The sequence below is a fragment of the Stegostoma tigrinum genome, chromosome 17, assembly GCF_030684315.1.
Source record: "Stegostoma tigrinum isolate sSteTig4 chromosome 17, sSteTig4.hap1, whole genome shotgun sequence".
Taxonomy (NCBI): domain Eukaryota; kingdom Metazoa; phylum Chordata; class Chondrichthyes; order Orectolobiformes; family Stegostomatidae; genus Stegostoma; species Stegostoma tigrinum.
In genome coordinates, this window is record NC_081370.1 from 44,214,399 (window position 1) to 44,232,009 (window position 17,611).

Sequence of the window (17,611 nt, forward strand, 5' to 3'; positions counted from 1 at the left end):
TTTATTGTCTGATCAACACACCTGCATCCTAGTGTGCATTAACATTCTCTCTTCCTACTTGCATACCAGGGCATATTGAACATAGTAATATTATATATTATTAATATTCAACTTGGCTAAAAACAAATTGTTATACTGCTGGAATTAGCTTCCAAATGAAAAACAGTAATAAAAAAAAGTGTTTAAAAAGATTTTATTTTCAGAGTATCAAAAATGTTCTAGATATATCGTATTTTAATTGGTAGGTTCAGACCCATTACATAATACATATAGAAAATCCCCGCAACAGTCAAATAGTACTTTTTGCCCAACCACAATGAGTTTTCCATTTAAGTGAAAAAAATAAAATAATTTTTACAATCAGATTACCTTAGGCAAAATTTTCGCAATTAAGATGCATCTCAAACAACTAAAATAAACCTTTTGATCACCCTGTGCCTCTTACAATTTTATAAATTGCTATTTAAACAGCATCCCTCCCATTACCACAGAACTCCTAATGTTACATTGAACATTTTACAATTTGTTTCTACTTGTGTGAAAGAGCAAAATTAGAGACCATCAGTATTAAAATGTGAAGACGACATCAAACAGGATCATCTTTATTAACAGTAAGTAGAAGTTGTTATCACATAGAGTGGCTCAAGCAAATAATATAGCTGCTTTTAAGGGGACATTAGATCAGTATATGCAGTGTACAGGACAAAGAATTTCCACATGAAACACTGATACTGGGTATACTGAATTGAAGAATGAGTCGAAAAGCAGTTACAGCTTTCACAGTAGTTCCCTGGGAGTGTAGCAGTCTAAGACAATCAATTTCTAAAAATGCTAAATGAACAAATGCTACAGACCAATAGCCAACGAACAATAATGTGTATGAGAAAAGTATTCTGTGGGATTTTTCTAATATATAGTACAACTCCATTTACCCACAAAGATTTCAAGAAACGATCATGGACTTGTACAGCAGGAGTGGTGTATTAGTGCATCTGCCAACAAATCCAGTACGTGGAGGACAATTATCAACCATTCAATAAGTGGTGTTTCAACAACACAGAGGATGCTCTTAAATAAACCAACTTTATTAATATTGGCACTGTGGAGGCTGCAGTGATTGCCCCATGGGGCACATGATGTGTTAGTGTCTACTTCCAGTCATTGGCAGTAGAGAGGGAAACTTAGATGAGAAGAGGTCAGCTCATATTGATTGAGGAAGGAGTGCTCCAAAAGGTGATAGTTGTGCAAATTTGAACGTTTGCCACTTTCCATTCCCTGACCACCCAGACTCTCCTCCATCATGGCATACAATCAAGCTTCCACTGTAGACAAAGTCTAACTGAATACCCATATTTTAGACTCCAGTTTCATTCTTCTCATGATTTCTATTCGCTGTTTCATCTTGCACTTTCTTCATCTCTAATCCCTTTACCCAGGTGTATGCAAAGGATCCAAAAAGGACCAGTATGTTACTAGTCCACCAGAGAAAGGTCTTTAGTTCTTCATAGTAAAACACTGCCAGAACAGTCTGTGCACACGCTTTGGCAGTACCAGAGACGTTGTGTGTCAAGGGACTGGTGAATTTAATCTGCAGCCCTGTAACATATCCAATAGCAAAACCAAACATACCTCCCAAAGTCATTACACCCCAAAAACTAGTGCTGCTCATTTTGTCAAAGAGGTACAATGTTTTCAGTTCCCCAGTGATTGTAATTAATGGAATAAAGAGTATACAGGCGTTGACATTGTTGTAGTAGGTTAATTTCCAGATGCTGCCATCTACAGCTGGCAAAACCTTCTTTGTGTATATGGCATTCAGGGACACACACAAACTGGCAATCACACCAAACGTTACTCCGGCCCAGGACAGACTGCCTGTTGCACCTTCCTGATTTAATCCCAGGCAAAAACCACCTGTGGGAGAGAAATGATAAAAATGATAAAGCAGAAAAATCTATATCTTTAGTAATCAGCGAGTGTCCTTCAATTACTTAGAAATGTTAAGTATTTTGCTCATGGCGTACTTGACATAATAATAGAATCTGCAGCAAGTTATAGTCCTTCATGCCAGTCTTGGCTTCCGACCAGTTTGGTCAGACAAAGGTAACAGGTTTCCAGTATGACTCAAACAATACGTATTATTCATTTATGGCTACAAAGAGATGGTAGAGAAAGGCCTGACATTCCATTTGAGAATGTATATTCTTATTTAACCCTCACAGGTCTTTGAATTGCTCATCCAAAGTCAGTGTTAACTCACCCAATGGAAAATTAACATGCCAGACTCCTTTTAATTCTGGGCACTTTGTTCAGACATTCCTAGCTCTGGTAAAATAACTTCAATCTCTCCTCATAACTAATGATTCTAATATGTGACATTATCGTAATAAGTATATCCTGTGTTCTTTCAATAGATTTGAGGCAAACAAAACAGTTAACTATTTACTTGAATAAGTTTTTGACATTGTCTGTTTGCTCCTGCACTCACTGCTTCTATACGAGACCCGTATCTGCAATTCCTCGGTCACTCTAGGATACAGTGTGTGCCGGATAGTCATGTGTAAGAAATGCCTCGAGTTGTTCTCAATTAAGCTCAGGGTTTCAGAGCAAAAGTGGCTGGAGTCACTGCAGGGTGCCCAGGAGTCTAAGTATTTCTTGGAGTTCACATTCCAGGAGGTTCACATCCCATAATTTGAGATTTTAGGAAGATGGTAAGTGAGTGGTCAGCTGACAAGGTATGAAGATGCAAGAAGTGAAGATTCTTTCTGGAATATGGTACTCTCAAATAGGTTCTCAGTGGGGGAATGCAATCCAGACCATTTTCTCAGCACAAGGGACAAAAAGCTGTACTGAAGTCCCTCCGCAATCTGGAAATATAGCTATGATTGGGGTTTGATCAGAGGTTTAGACAGGGATTTTCTGCAAAAGTCAACATGAGTCTTGATGGATTGTTTCCACCCTAATGTAAAGGACATCTTGGAGAGACTGCAGAACATTATGAAGACACTTAATACTCGATATTTCTTGAAGGATTTACCTTTTGATGGATTAAAGAAAGATTGCTTTATTTCAAGATCTATGTGAATGTCTGGCTCAGTTTAAACAAAAGTCATTGTAGTCATGATTTTCAAAATTACAAATTATATTAATTTGTTGATTGGCAGCTTTGCTCAAAGATACTGTTACAGAACCAAAAACGGATGTTGCACATGAAGATTCAAATCTATTTAGTTGGTATTGAAGAACAGCTGAAAAGCTACTATGCTACTGGGTATATATATCACCAAATAGTGTAAACACCAGAAAGGAGCATATTGCAAGCAAATTTCTGAAAGATGCAAGAACTGTTAATAAAGAAGGAATTAGGTTATCTATGCAGACTGGGAAAATAGCAAATTGAAAGGCAAATAGAGAGAAGGTATCCACATGAACAAACTCTAGCTCAGTATGTTTCCAAACCAATGAGGAAGGAAGTGGTGCTGGCTACAGCTCTGGAATGGTATGGACGTATGTCAAACATGTTTTATTCAGGAAACCGTGATCGTAATATCATTAGGTTTATAATAGTAATGGAAAAGGAACAATTAAATGTGAAAATACTCAACCAGCAGGGCTAATTTTATAGAGCTGAGAATGAATCTGGCCCAGATGGATCAGAAACAAAGCCTAACAGGTAAAGCAGAAAATGAGTAAGATGAGGCCTTTAAAAAAGAAATAGTTCAGGTATGGACTGAAAATATTCCTATGAGGGGTAAAGGAAGGTCATTCAATGCTACAGCTGCCTCGATAATTAAGTATAGAGAGTAAAATTAAATGTTCCAATCATTCTGTCGAATATCAAATTTCTTTGGAAAAGTATAGTGAGAATTGAAGAGGAAGTAAAAGAGGCATAGTCATGAGAATAGAGTAGTAACTAAAATTAGGAACAAAGGGAATGCAAATATCTCTTATAAACATATAAATAGGTACAATAAGAAAGGAAGGCTGTGTCTCAGAGGGATCATTAAAAGGAAAATCAAGAGATCATGGCCGAGGTATTAAAGGGGTACTTTGCAAGTGTCTTCATTAAAGAATGGATGAGTTATCTAAGGGCCTCATACTCCAAAGAGACAAGTTTAAATCACAGCAACTGGGTGAATTTAACTCTAAATATATCTTGTATCTGGAAGGAAAAGCTCGTCTCAAAATAATCCTTAAACTACTAAATTATCATAAAAACCTCCAGGAAGGAAATTTGGCATCTTTATTTGGTCTGGTCTATGGGTGACACCAGACTCAGCAAAATGGTTGACTCTTAACTGCCCTTAGAAATGACTGAGTGAGACCCCAATGTATCAAACCAAACTTTTTCTCCACTGCATTTCCTTGGATCACCAACTTGACATGGTGGAGTGGCTCATGTGATCAGATGATCCCATGAAATGTCGTGATGGGAAAGACAGGGCAGCTGCCAGACAAAGTGCAGTCCAAAAACTTCTCAAAAGCACAACTAGCAAAGGAAAACAGCGTGTCTCACTGGCTGCAAATATGGAGGAAGCCTGCAACTGCAAGGTGGTCCAGGTCAGTGTGGCTTGACGTGTCACTGAAATTTAATCACCAACTCATCAAGATTATGGGGTCAATGATGGAATGTCAAGGTTAAACAAAACCACATACAGGCTTCTATCAGAGTTCGTCTTCCAAATTGTTTGGTGATGGAGGTCTGACCATAAATCTAGAATGTGTACACCAGGGGACAGCTGCATGAAGGTTATTGGACATCAGTGTTGGGACACAGTCAAAAAATGTGGAGCTGGAAAAGCACCACAAGCCAGACAGAATTCGAGGATGAGGTAAGTCAATGCTTTGCGTTGGAACCCTTCTTCAGGACTGGATTGGGACAGAAGTATCTTTTGGGCATCAGCATCTGGGAGCATAAGACCACAAGATATACAAGCAGAATTAGACCATTGGCCCATCAGTCTGCTCTGCCATTCAATCATGGGTAATATGTTTTTCAACTTCATTTTCCTGTCTTCTCTCTGTAACCTTTGATCCCCTGGCTAATTAATAATCTATTCTATTTCTGTCTTAAATGCTCTCAATGACATGGCCTCCACAGCTTTCTGTGGCAGTCAGTTCCACAGATTCACCACTTTCTGGCTGAAGAAATTCCTCCTCATCTCTGTTTTAAAGGGTTGTGCCTTCTCTATGAGGATGTACCCTTGGGTCCCAGTCTCTCCTGTCAGTGGAGGCATCTTCTCCATGTCAACTCTAACCAGATCTCTCAGTATTTTGTAAGTTTCAATCAGATCCCTGCGTCATCCTTCAAAACTCCATCGAGTACAGACCCAGATTCCTCCATTGCTCCTCATATGATAAGCCCTTTATCCCCAGGGTCATTCCTGTAAACCCCTTCTGGACCCCACCAAGGCCAGCATACCATTCCTTAGATATGCGACCCAAAACTGTTTATAATATTCCAAATACAGTCTGACTAGCATGTTTCACAGCCTCAGCAGTACATCCCTGTTTCTGTATTCTAGCCCTCATGAAATGAATGCTAACATTGCATTTGCCTTCCTGGCAACTGAAACTGCATGTTAACTGTAAAAAGAATCCTGAACTCATTCTCTTCAGTCCTTTTGTGCTTCATATTTTGAAATCCTTTCTCCATTTAGAAAATAGTTTATACCTCTATTCTTCCTACCAAAGTGCATATCCTTATATTTTCAAACACTGTATTTATTCCACCCGCCATTTCTTTGTCCACTCTCCTAAACTGTCCAAGTTGTTCTGCAGCTTCCTCACTTCCTCAACAATACCTGTCCCTCTACCTATTTTCGTGTCATCTGCAAATTTAGCCACAATGCCCTCAGTTAGTGAATTTGTGACCAGCTTGAGATGACAAAGGCCACCTGCTTGGCAACAACTACATGGTTGGCTCCTGGGTAACGCAACAGCTTGTGAGTACAAATGACATTGCCAGAAGCATTTGGACCTTGAGAAGGGGATGTGGTGTTTTTCTCTCTGCAGTTAAAAAAAATCTAAAACCTGAAGAAAGCTACTGTACTTTCCCTTTCCAGCTACTCTTAGAAATAATGTTTTCTGTCTGCGTACGAGGGGTGTTTAGAAGAGGACTAGAGTTTTAACTAATAAAAATAGGTGTCTACAATTCATTGTTGTCTATATTGCCAGAATCTATTTATTTATTATTAACAATAATCTTGTTAAGTTGAGAAATCTGCTCCATGTACTCTGTCTACCTGGGTCTGAACAGGTAGGTAAATTGGAGAATCTTCGCAAACTACATTAAAATGTTTTGTGACGACTTTGGGAACAGTGGACTTGATTTTCTGCGCCACTCCAGTATGTTGTGACAAGATAAAACCACAGACGCATTCTAGAAGAAAGCAGGCATTGGTACTTCCTAGATTATGTCATTGCTGATGTTAAAGATGCAAGTGATATCTGTATCACTCGATCCATGTGGGGGACTGGTGCTTTTTGGGCAGATCATTAACTTGCAATGTCTTTGTGCTAGGTGGAAGTTTAACACCCAAAGACTAAGATGATGATCAACATTTCAGCCCTAAAGCAGTGCGAAAGAAGCAAAGAATTTCAAGTGCAGCTCATGACCAATCTGGAAAAATCACACATCCAACTTAGTTCCAGAAGTGTATTATCAAATAAAGTCAGCTGAACTAGGCTCCTTTGGTCAGGCACTGGATTGAAGCATTGTCATCACCAGGACTGGTTTAATGAAAATGTTGAACTGAGAGACTTCCTGAAACACAAACAAGCAGCCTTTATTGCCAAGCAGAACTATCTAAGGTCACAGTCAAGAAGGCAATTTTCCAAAAGCTGAAGTCTGAAACCCAAGAGAAAACTAGAAGGTAAAGGAGACACAGTGGGAAGAAGCCCAAGAGATCCAACAATATGTCGATCATCACAACAAGGAAACTTATCTGAAACCATGAACAGGCTAAGCCAAATGGACAAAAGGCAAAAGAACTCCATGCTGGCTTTGGAAAAGTAACATTTATAACGATCTGCATGAAGGGCAAGAAATCATGTTGCAGGAATTATCGAGGAATTTCCTTCTTGTCCTTTGCATAAAATATTGTGTCATACACTCTCCCAAATTACCTACTACTTGCAGCTGAGGAAATCCCCCAGTTGATGGGTACTTAATGGAGGGCTTACCATCCAGCTGGAGAGTAGGACATAGCCATGCATTGCATCTTTTCGGGAAGGCTCCCCACACTGCGCCATTCAGACATTTGATAGGTCCACAGCAGGCCTTTCCCAGGCAGAAATCTTGCTTGCTGAGAGTTAGCTGTCAATCATAGCTGGCCCCTGAAATGAATTGCAGTTTCACAAGGTGGTGGTACAGGACATAGGTTGCAGATGAGTGGTGGCGCAATGGTAGTTGCAGGTTGGGGTCTGAGGTGAGAAGGGCGGTTGGCAAAGTGCTTGGACTCATCAGGAATAGAATGCTTTTGAATGAGCCTCTCGTCATGGGAGCCTGCTAGCAGGACTGCGTTGGGTTGATGGCTGCGGTCCCACATGGCAAGGCACACATACACAGACACACACACTGAGTTGTCTTCATGCCAAAACTAAATTGGCCATCATTGAAAACATACAGTATGTGAATGACTATGGTGTCAATGCTCATTCTGCACCAGAACTGCAAGCCACTCTCAATCTTTTCATTTCCATATACAAAGAATTTCTGTCTGTTCCTTGAATGTTTCCAAAATAAAACACGTATCATTCCACAGCTGGCTATACAATTATTCCATCTCTCACACGTTAAAAGAAAGAATCTGGAGTATGTTGAACACTTCCAATATGTTCGCAGCCACTTCTCTCAAAAAACCACCATTAACCAGATCAGTTGTGACTGCTGTCAGGCCTTCTACAAACTATGGAAGCGAGTGACTGACAGATAACAAAGACCTCCATAACCCAACAAAAATCCTGGTGTAAAAGGCAGTTGTTATTACCACTATCTTGTACTGCAGTGACACCTGAACTGCACATCAGTTTGATTCGAGATCTGTTGTTTGGGAATTGGCCTGATTGATCTCATGGCAGAAACATGCAGCCCTGAGTATACACCATGCTCGAATTAGTGGACAGCTAACACCAATCAAAGCATTATAGACAAGTAGAAGAATAAAAAAAACTGGACTTGCTTTGACAAGGTCACCATCAAACAATGAACACCCTGTCCTGTAAAAAAGTTTCTTCACTAATATCTAGGGACTTGTGCCAAAATTAGGTGATGAGTCCACAGCCACAAGGATCAGCCTGACACAGTTATACTTATCCATTATATCTTCCAGCCAATGTTCCAGATTCATCCATCACCATTCCAGGGAATATTCTTTTCAACTGGAGATGGTTGCACAATACTATACAGTCAGATAAGTGTAACTTTTACAGTTGTGCAACCTCGTGGTATCTCATAACATCAGGTCAAAAATGTGCAAGGAAACCTCCTGTTAGTTGCTCAGTTATGGGAGGGAAATATTTGGCAGTGTTCCTGCATATTAAACACAAGCTGGAAGAAGCTGGCAAGGGCACAGAATCTACTCTGGAAGCAGCATTTAAATAACCATTAACTGGAAAGACTTGATAGCACCACTACAGACCGAGCAGGTTGTGTCCTAAACGATATAGACTGCTTCTCTTAACTTCTGCCTCAGGCCCAATGCAAGGGAAATGCCTACATCATCTCATCCTCACCAGTCTGTCACAGATGAATTTGTCCATTACAGCCTTGGTAGGAATGTCACCATACAAGATCTTTGTGGAGATGAAGTGCTAGCTTAAGAGAAGACACATTTCAACCTGTTGTGTGGTCCTATTGTTGAAATGAATGGCCTAGATGCAGAAAATATCTAGCAATATCAGAATTGTATTCAACTACAATCTGTGACCTTATGGCACTGTACACCCTTTTACTGGCTCATTACCATCAAGTCAGAAAACCAAACCTGATGTAGTGAGAAGGGTAGGAGAGCACATCAAAGCAGCAACAAGCATACCCTAAAAATGATTTGTAACAGTACAACATGGAACAGCCATGCTGAACGACAGAAGCAGTAGGCTACAGATGGAGCTACCTGATCTCACAACCAATGGATCCGATTCTACAGTTCCACCAGTAGAGGACTAACTGAAAGAAAGAGTGAACTCCAAAACATATCCATCCCCAATGTTTGCAGAAATTAGCATATCAGTGCAAAAGACAAGGCTGGAGCAGTTGCTACTATTTCCAGACAGAATTGCCAAGTGGATGACCTATCTTGACATCCTCCTGAGGTTCCCAGCATCACAGATGCCAGCCTTTAGTCAATTCAATTCACTTTACATCAAGAAAACAGTAAAGGAATTGGAGTCATGAAATGCTATGGGCCCTCAAAACGTGCCAGCTCCAGTACTGAAGACTTAGGCTCCCGAACTATCCACGCCCCAGGAAAACATTCCAAAACACCTGTGACACAGACATCTACCTGATGATGTAAAATTTGCCCAGGTATTTCCTGTCCAACAAAACACAAGACTAATCCAATCCAGCCAACTGCTTAGCTGAACTCATCCCCACCCTCAACAATTTCTCTTTCAATTCCTCCCACTTCTTACAGACAAAACGGGGTAGACATGGGTAACTGCATGGGCCCAAGCTATGCCTGCCTCTCTGTGGGTTACGTGGAACAATCCCTCTTCTGTACCTACACTGGCCCCAAACCTCACCTCTTCCTCCACTACATCGATGAATGTATCGGTGCCGCCTTGTGCTCCCACAAGGAGCTCGAACAGTTCATCCATTTCACCAACACCTTCCACCTCAACCTTAAGTTCACCTGGACCATCTCTAATACCTCTCTCTCCTTCCTGGACCTCTCTGTCTCCATCTCTGGCAACCACCTAGAAACCGATGTCCATTTCAAGCCCATCGACTCCCACGGCTACCTAAAATACACCTCCTTCACCCACCTTCCTGCAAAAATGCCATCCCCTATTCCCAATTCCTTCGCCTCCACCGCATCTGCTCCCAGGATGAGGCATTCCACTCCCGTACATATCAAATGTCCTTGTTTTTCAAGGACCACAACTTCCCTCCCTCAGTGGTTGAGAATGCCCTCGACTGTGCCTCCAGCAACTCATCCCTCACACCCCTTCCTCGCAATAACAACCAAAACAGAAATCCCTCGTCCTCACATACCATCCCACCAACCTCCGGATCAAATGCATCATTCCTCTGATACTTTCACCATCTGCAATCTGACCCCACCACCAAAGACATTTTTCCCTCCCCACCCTTACCTGCTTTCAGGAGGGACCACTCCCTCCGTGACTCCCTTGTCCGCTCCATACTCCTTTCCAGCCCCAACACACCCAGCACTTTTCCCTGCAACCGCAGAAAGTGCTACACCTGCCCCTACACCTTCCCCCTCACCCTCATCCCAGACCCCAAGAAGACTTTCCACATCAAGCAGATGTTCACCTGCATATCTGCTAATGTGGTATACTGCATCTGCTGTTCTCGTTGTGGCCTCCCCTACATCAGAGGAACCAAGTGTAGGCTTGGAGACTGCTTTGCAGAACACCTAAGCTTGGTGCGCGCTAAACAACTGCACCTCCCAGTCGTGAACCATTTCAACTCCCTCTCCCATTCCACAGACGACATGTTCATCCTGAGCCTCCTGTAGTGCCACAATGATGCTACCCGAAGGTTGCAGGAACAGCAACTCATATTCTGCTTGGTAACCCTGCAGCCCAATGGTACCAATGTTGACTTCACAAGCTTCAAAATCTCTCCTCCCCGTACTGCATCCCAAAACCAGCCCAACTTGTCCCCACCTCCCTAACCTGTCCTTCCTCCCACCTCAAGCCCCACCCCCATCTCCTACCTACTAACCTCATCCTGCCCCCTTGACCTGTCTGCCCTCCCTGGGCTGAACTATCACTATCTCCTATCGACCTCCCCACCTACAATCACCTTTACTGGTTCCATCCCCGCCTCTTTGACTGGTCTGTCTCCTCTCCACCATTCATCTTCTATCCAACTCCCCCTCTCTCCCTCTTTATTTTAGAACCCCCTTCCTCTCTTCTATTTCTGAAGAAGGGTCAAGGCCCTTAACATCAGCCTTCCTGCTCCTCCGTTCCTGCTTGTACTGATGTGTTCATCCAGCTCTACACCAGCCAATTACAACCCTCTTTGTCAACTCTCAATTATCAGTAAAAAGCAATGAACAGTGGTGTTGATGACACTGCTTGAGAGTACTTATTCACTAATGACCTGTTTGGCAATGCTTAGTTTGGATTCCACCAGGGCCACTTGGCTACAGATATCATTATCCATGTTAAAATCATGGTGGAAAAGAGACGAATTCCTCTGGTGAAAGGAGAATGATTGCACTTGACACAAAGGCAGTATTTAACTGAATGTGGCATCAAACAGCCTGAGCAAAATTACAATCAATAAGAAGTGCGGAAATCTCTGGAGCCCATATTTAGCACAAAGGAAGGTGGCTGTGGTTAATAGAGGCTTATCGTCTCACTCTGGGACATCACTGCAGTAATCCCTCAGGGTAGTGTTCTTCAGCTGCTTCATTAATGACCTTCCTTTCATCAGAAAGTCAGAAGTTGGATGTTCACTGATGATTGCATAGTTCATTCACCACTCACAGCTCCTGAGATACTGAAGAAATCTGAGGCCATGTGCAGCAAGGCCTGGACAACATTCAGGCTTGGACTGACAAGGTGTAAACATGATTTATGCCACACAAGTGTAGACAACAGTTACCTCCCGCAAGGATTTAGTAATCTCCCTTTGATGTTTAACAGCATTACCATTTCTGTATCTTCAGAGTTATGATAAAATGACTGCAGCACAAAAGGAACCATTCAGCCCAATGTGACTATGCCATCCTTTGAAAGGGCAATTCACTGAATGTCACTCCCATTCCTTCTGTCGGATAATGATACAATTGCTTCCCAATTAAACCTGCCTCTATTAATTTGTATGTTGTGATCCCAAAAGATTTTGAATATCTCTATCAAATCTCCTCTGTACCTTCCCTTTTTCACAGCACAGATACGTTTTTTTAATGTAATAGAAGTTCCTCATCCCTTGAATTGTTCTTGTGAATCTTTTCTGCACCCTCACTGTAAGCATCTTTGTATCCTTCCGAAAATGTCATGCCCAGAAGTGGATGCAATATTCCAGTTAATGCCAAACCAGTATTTTATACAAGTTTAACACTTCCTACCTTTTCCAATCTAGGCCCCTTCTGATTAACCTTAGCATGCCAAGTGCTTTAAAAGTGCTGCTCTCTCAACTTCCTTGTCACCTCCATTGATTTATGTACAGATACATCAAATCCCTCTGCTCCTTGGAATTGCACCATTTGTTTTACATTGTCTCTCAATTTATTTTCCACCATGAATCACTTCTCATTTCTCTGCATTATATTTCATTTGCTACTTGTCTGCTCATTTCACCAACCTGGCCGTGTCCTGCTGAAGTAATTACTGACCACTGTTTTCTGTCACTCGGCTAATTTTGTATTTATGTTGCTACTTTTAGTCCATGACTTTTAACTTATTGTGCAGCACATTGTCAAAACCTAAAGTCCTTACTATACCACATCAATAGCATTACCCTCATCAACTTTTTGTTATCTCAAAGAAACTAAAGCAAGTTGGTTAAACATGATTTGTCCTTAACAAACCCACGTAGGAAAATTATGGCCAGTGTCTCAGTGATTTCAATTCTACTTCTGTCAAGTATTCTTGGAATCATCTCATTGTTGATCAGAAACCAAATTTGATGAGCCACATGAATACACTGGCTATAAGAGCAGGAAAGAGGCTAGAATTCTGCCGGGTAACTCAACTTCTGACTTCCCAAGACCTATCTATCATCTACACGATTAGTCAGGAGTGTGATCAGAACTCACCACATGCCTGGATGAGTTTAGTTCCAGCAACATTCAAGAAGTTCATTCTACAAGGCAGTGGAGCAGGCTTCTTTATAGGCATCCTATGCACAAGTTTAAATGTTTACTTCCTTCTCAACTACTGAAGCAAAGTGTGCGTCATAAACAAGATGCATTGCATCAGAATTGCCAAAGCTCCTTTCCTGATGCCTTTCAATCCCCGATCTGCACCACGTAGATGGACATAGGCAGCAGATACATGGAAGCACTGCCACTTGCAAGAACCTAGCCAAGTTGGGATGGTGTGAGACTTGGAAATATATTGTTCTTTCACTGTCACTGGATGAAAACTTGGAACTCCCTTCTTAACAGCACAACAACCAGTGGTTCTGAAAGATGGCTCACCATCGTTTTATCAAGAGTAATTATAAATGAGCAATTAAAGCCAGCCTTGCCAACAATACTCACATCCCACAAGGATATCATGATTTGGGGAAGAGGCCAGAGGATATTTATTAAAATAGTACCAGGTTTGAAAGTTTTGATTTTATGGAGAAACTGATTAGTCTCTTTGAAGTAGAGAAAGTTCAGGGGAGCTTTGGTACAGGTGTTCAAAGTTATGAAGGATTTTGATACATTTAAAAATAGAAACCAATAATTCCTATCAAAAGGAAAATGAAGTGGAGAAATCTACAGTGCTAGGGAGAAACCGAAGGAACATAGGACTAATTGATTATAGGAAAGATGTGGAGGCTTTGGAGAGGATACAAAGGAGGTTTACCAGGATGCTGCCTGGACTGGAGGAATTGTCTTACGGGGAGAGGTTAACTGAGCTTGGACTTTTCTCTCTGGAGAGAAGGAGGAAGAGAGGTGACCTGATTGAGGTGTACAAGGTAATGAGAGGCACGGATAGAGCCGATAGCCAGAGACTTTTCCCCAGGGCAGGATTGACTGCCACGAAGGGTCATAATTTTAAGGTGCTAGGAGGAAGGTATAGAGGAGACGTCAGAGGGAGGTTCTTCACCCAGAGAGTTGTGAGCGCATGGAGTATTTTGCCAGTGGTAGTCGTGGAAGCAGAGTCATTAGTGACGTTTAAGCGACTGCCGGACATGCACATGGACAGCAGTGAATTGAGGGGAATGTAGGCTAGGTTATTTTATTTTTGGATTAGGATTAATCCACGGCACATCATCGTGGGCCGAAGGGCCTGTACAGTGCTGTACTTTTCTATGCTCTATGCTCTAAAAGGGCCAACACAGAGTGATTGAGACAAATATTTCCCTCTGTGCTGTTTAATGTTACGAATTATTACATTCATTTATCAATTAGTACAAAATGTACCAGTTTGTCTGGTCACATCGTAAGGATTTGTGTATCTGAAATCCAGAAATGTCTCAGTCCTTCCACTCAATTTATTGAGTTATTGTTTAGGGCACATTCTGTCCTCAATCTGCCACAAAGTATGTAGCATTTTGTGAACACCCTGCATTAAATTTAAATGGCAGAAATCTGGGTGCAGTCTTCATTTCTCAGTTGTAAGAATGTGAACAATTTATCTGTTTACAGTGTCTATTCTGTCTCTACGCATATCAGTGATGTCCTTTCCCCAATCAACTAGCCCAGCAACAAGGTGCTAATACCTAAAACCCATTCCTCAGTAGGGTACAATGTTCATGTGCCTCACCAGACTACTAAAGGGATGGTATCAGAGATAATAGGAACTGCAGATGCTGGAGAATCCGAGATAGCAAAGTGCGGAGCTGGATGAACACAGAAGGCCAAGCAGCATCTTAGGAGCACAAAAGCTGATGTTTCAAGCCTGGATTTCCAGGGATGGGACTACTTGGCACTCAGTTGCAGCGAGAGACTCCCAGCAGAACAATGGTAATAATCCCTCAAGAGATTAAAGATCTCCAACTCTTTAACTATGTTGGCAATGGTCTGGGTCCTAAACTCTGGAATTTCCTTCCTAAACCTTTCTGCCTCACTCTCAAATCATTTTGAGATTCTGCTGGAATTTAAAACAAAATTATAGTTATGTTTCCCTCGTATTTTCTTCTATGTCACAGTGTCAATGTTTGATGACATTCCGACACACATAAATACTGTGATGACATGAGCAGGTTAGAGGCTGAGAATTCCACGGTAATTCTCACGACTGCCCAAAGCCTGTCTTTATTTTACAATACATGTCAGGAATTTGGTGAAGTACAAAGTATGTAGCATTTTGTGAACATCCGTGCCTTAAATTTAAATAGCAAAAATCTGGGCGCAGTCTTCATTCCATTTGCCTGAATGAGCACAGCTCCTAAAACAATCATAGCTCGACACTATCTAGGACGAAGCAGCTCACTTGATTGGCACTCCATCTACCCACTTTTAATAGTATCAGAGATAATGGGAACTGCAGATGCTGGAGATTCCAAGATAATAAAATGTGAGGCTGGATGAACACAGCAGGCCAAGCAGCATCTCAGGAGCACAAAAGCTGACGTTTCGGGCCTAGACCCTTCATCAGAGAGGGGGATGGGGAGAGGGAGATGGAATAAATAGGGAGAGAGGGGGAGGCGGACCGAAGATGGAGAGTAAAGAATCTTCTTTACTCTCCATCTTCGGTCCGCCTCCCCCTCTCTCCCTATTTATTCCATCTCCCTCTCCCCATCCCCCTCTCTGATGAAGGGTCTAGGCCCGAAACGTCAGCTTTTGTGCTCCTGAGATGCTGCTTGGCCTGCTGTGTTCATCCAGCCTCACATTTTATTACCCACTTTTAATATTCACTTCCCCCACCACCGACGCAGTGATAACACGTACCATTTACAAGATTCACTGCAACAACCTTGATGGATGTTTTAGATAACACCTTCCAAATCAGCAACCATTACCACGTATAAAGGGCACGACACGAGCAACAGACACATGAAGCAGCGCCGCCTCCAAAATAACCTCTCCCCCGCACGCTGCTCCAACCCAATAAATCACACACGGAAACGATCACCTTTCCTTCAGTGACACTGGCTCAAACTTCCAGAACTCCCTTCCCAATAGCATTATGGTGTTCCTATTCGTCATGGATTCTGGCAGCAGTTCACGAAGGCAATTCATCACCACGTTCTCATGGGTAATTAACGAACAGCAATAAATGCAGCGACACCCGGGATTTGAAAATAAAGCGTTTTACCTGGCATGCGCAAATAATAAACTGTAGCATTATAAAGTCCACTGCAGCAATTATCGTCTGCAAAAGTATTTCTGTGCAAATTACGACCATAAAGCTGACTGTAAAAATTATGCTTCATTACCTATAATGACCCCACAACACAATATGGCTCTGAGTGATGTAGTTTGTTTGAGTATCACATAGGACAGCAGGACGTTGAATACAGTAGTCAAGGAACGCCCAACATTGTAGAACGCCACTCCGACGTACTTGAGGCACAGATTGTTGAAAGTAATCATTCCGATAAAGACTAGGGACAAAGGAAGAACCCCTCTGGAAATCTTGGGGTCGAACCCAATTGAAGGAAACTCCACCACACTTGGGCACAAAACGCTAAGCAGATTCAGCAGCCAGCAAAGTAACACTGTCACCAAACACTGGAAGAATGTGACAAATAATGGCGCGTCCAGTTTCAGATCCGGGCTGTCCAACAAGTATTTGTTTAGGAAGACCATCGTGATCGAGGTAAACCAGTACATAGCCACCACACACGCAATTCTCACTGCTTTCGTTATAAAAGACTCGGAACTGCCCTGCTCCAAGTTGGACAACGCCATTTTGAGAATATTCGATCGTTTCAGCGGTGTCCTGTTCATGGTGAGCAACAGAAATGAATGTGATTAAAGAACATGCAATATTTTAAAGTACTTTGTAGTTACTATTAAAATAACAGTTTCCGATGCAAAAATAATAAAGAGAAGGTAAATAATGAACACACACACTCAAACAGCCAACCCGGCGGAACAGACACAAGGCGCTGGTTAGCCTCATACACGCTGCATTTCCGGGTAACATTCCATCCGTGTATCAATTCCCGGGTCGCTTAGCAACTGAAGATGAAGCAACGTTCCATGTGTCAGCGCTGCCCTGGGACCATGAGTCTGCACCCTGCCCATGAATTAGTGTCAGAATTTTCCAACATGGAAAGTGGTCCTTCTGCCCATCGTGTCCGTGCCTAAACATCCATCCATTCGAGTCCCATTTTCCGCCACTTGCCTTTAGGAAGAGCGCGGAAGATGTTTGCTAAAATGGTCCCAGGTTTGAGAGTTTTGGTTTTGTGAAGAAACACTATGAAGGATTCTGATACCATTAAAAACAGAGGCAGACAGTATCCAGTCTTGTATGATTGATTCAGAGATAATGGGAACTGCAGATGCTGGAGAATTCCAAGATAATAAAATGTGAGGCTGGATGAACACAGCAGGACAAGCAGCATCTCAGGAGCACAAAAGCTGACGTTTCGGGCCTGGACCCTTCATCAGAGAGGGGGATAGGGAGAGGGAGATGGAATAAATAGGGAGAGAGGGGGAGGCGGACCGAAGATGGAGAGTAAAGAAGATAGGTGGAGAGAGTATAGGTGGGGAGGTAGGGAGGGGGATAGGTCAGTCCAGGGAAGACGGACAGGTCAAGGAGGTGGGATGAGGTTAGTAGGTAGATGGGAGTGCGGCTTGGGGTG

At 42.2% G+C, this 17,611-nt stretch overlaps 2 protein-coding genes across 3 annotated transcripts in view; both read right to left on the reverse strand.

Annotated features, from left to right (window-relative positions):
* cstf3 (cleavage stimulation factor, 3' pre-RNA, subunit 3) overlaps nt 1–16,351 on the reverse strand; it is a 148,428-nt gene extending 132,077 nt beyond the window's left edge. The window contains exon 1 of the mRNA XM_059652128.1: nt 16,238–16,351. The gene's annotated coding sequence lies outside the window, so the exon portion shown is untranslated. The remainder of the gene's footprint in view (nt 1–16,237) is intronic.
* slc35c1 (solute carrier family 35 member C1) lies at nt 178–16,944 on the reverse strand. 2 transcript variants are annotated; one of them, XM_059652134.1, is made up of 3 exons: nt 16,878–16,944; nt 16,238–16,743; nt 178–1,914 (listed from the first exon to the last, which is right to left on the reverse strand). In XM_059652134.1, exons 2-3 carry the CDS (start codon nt 16,710–16,712, stop codon nt 1,355–1,357), a joined length of 1,035 nt encoding a protein of 344 aa, XP_059508117.1. In that variant the 5' UTR covers nt 16,713–16,743; nt 16,878–16,944; the 3' UTR covers nt 178–1,354. The 2 variants fall into 2 exon arrangements, with proteins under 2 accessions (XP_059508117.1, XP_059508116.1); XM_059652133.1 differs by having other exon boundaries at nt 16,238–16,929.
* Nucleotides 16,945–17,611: the final 667 nt, after the last annotated feature.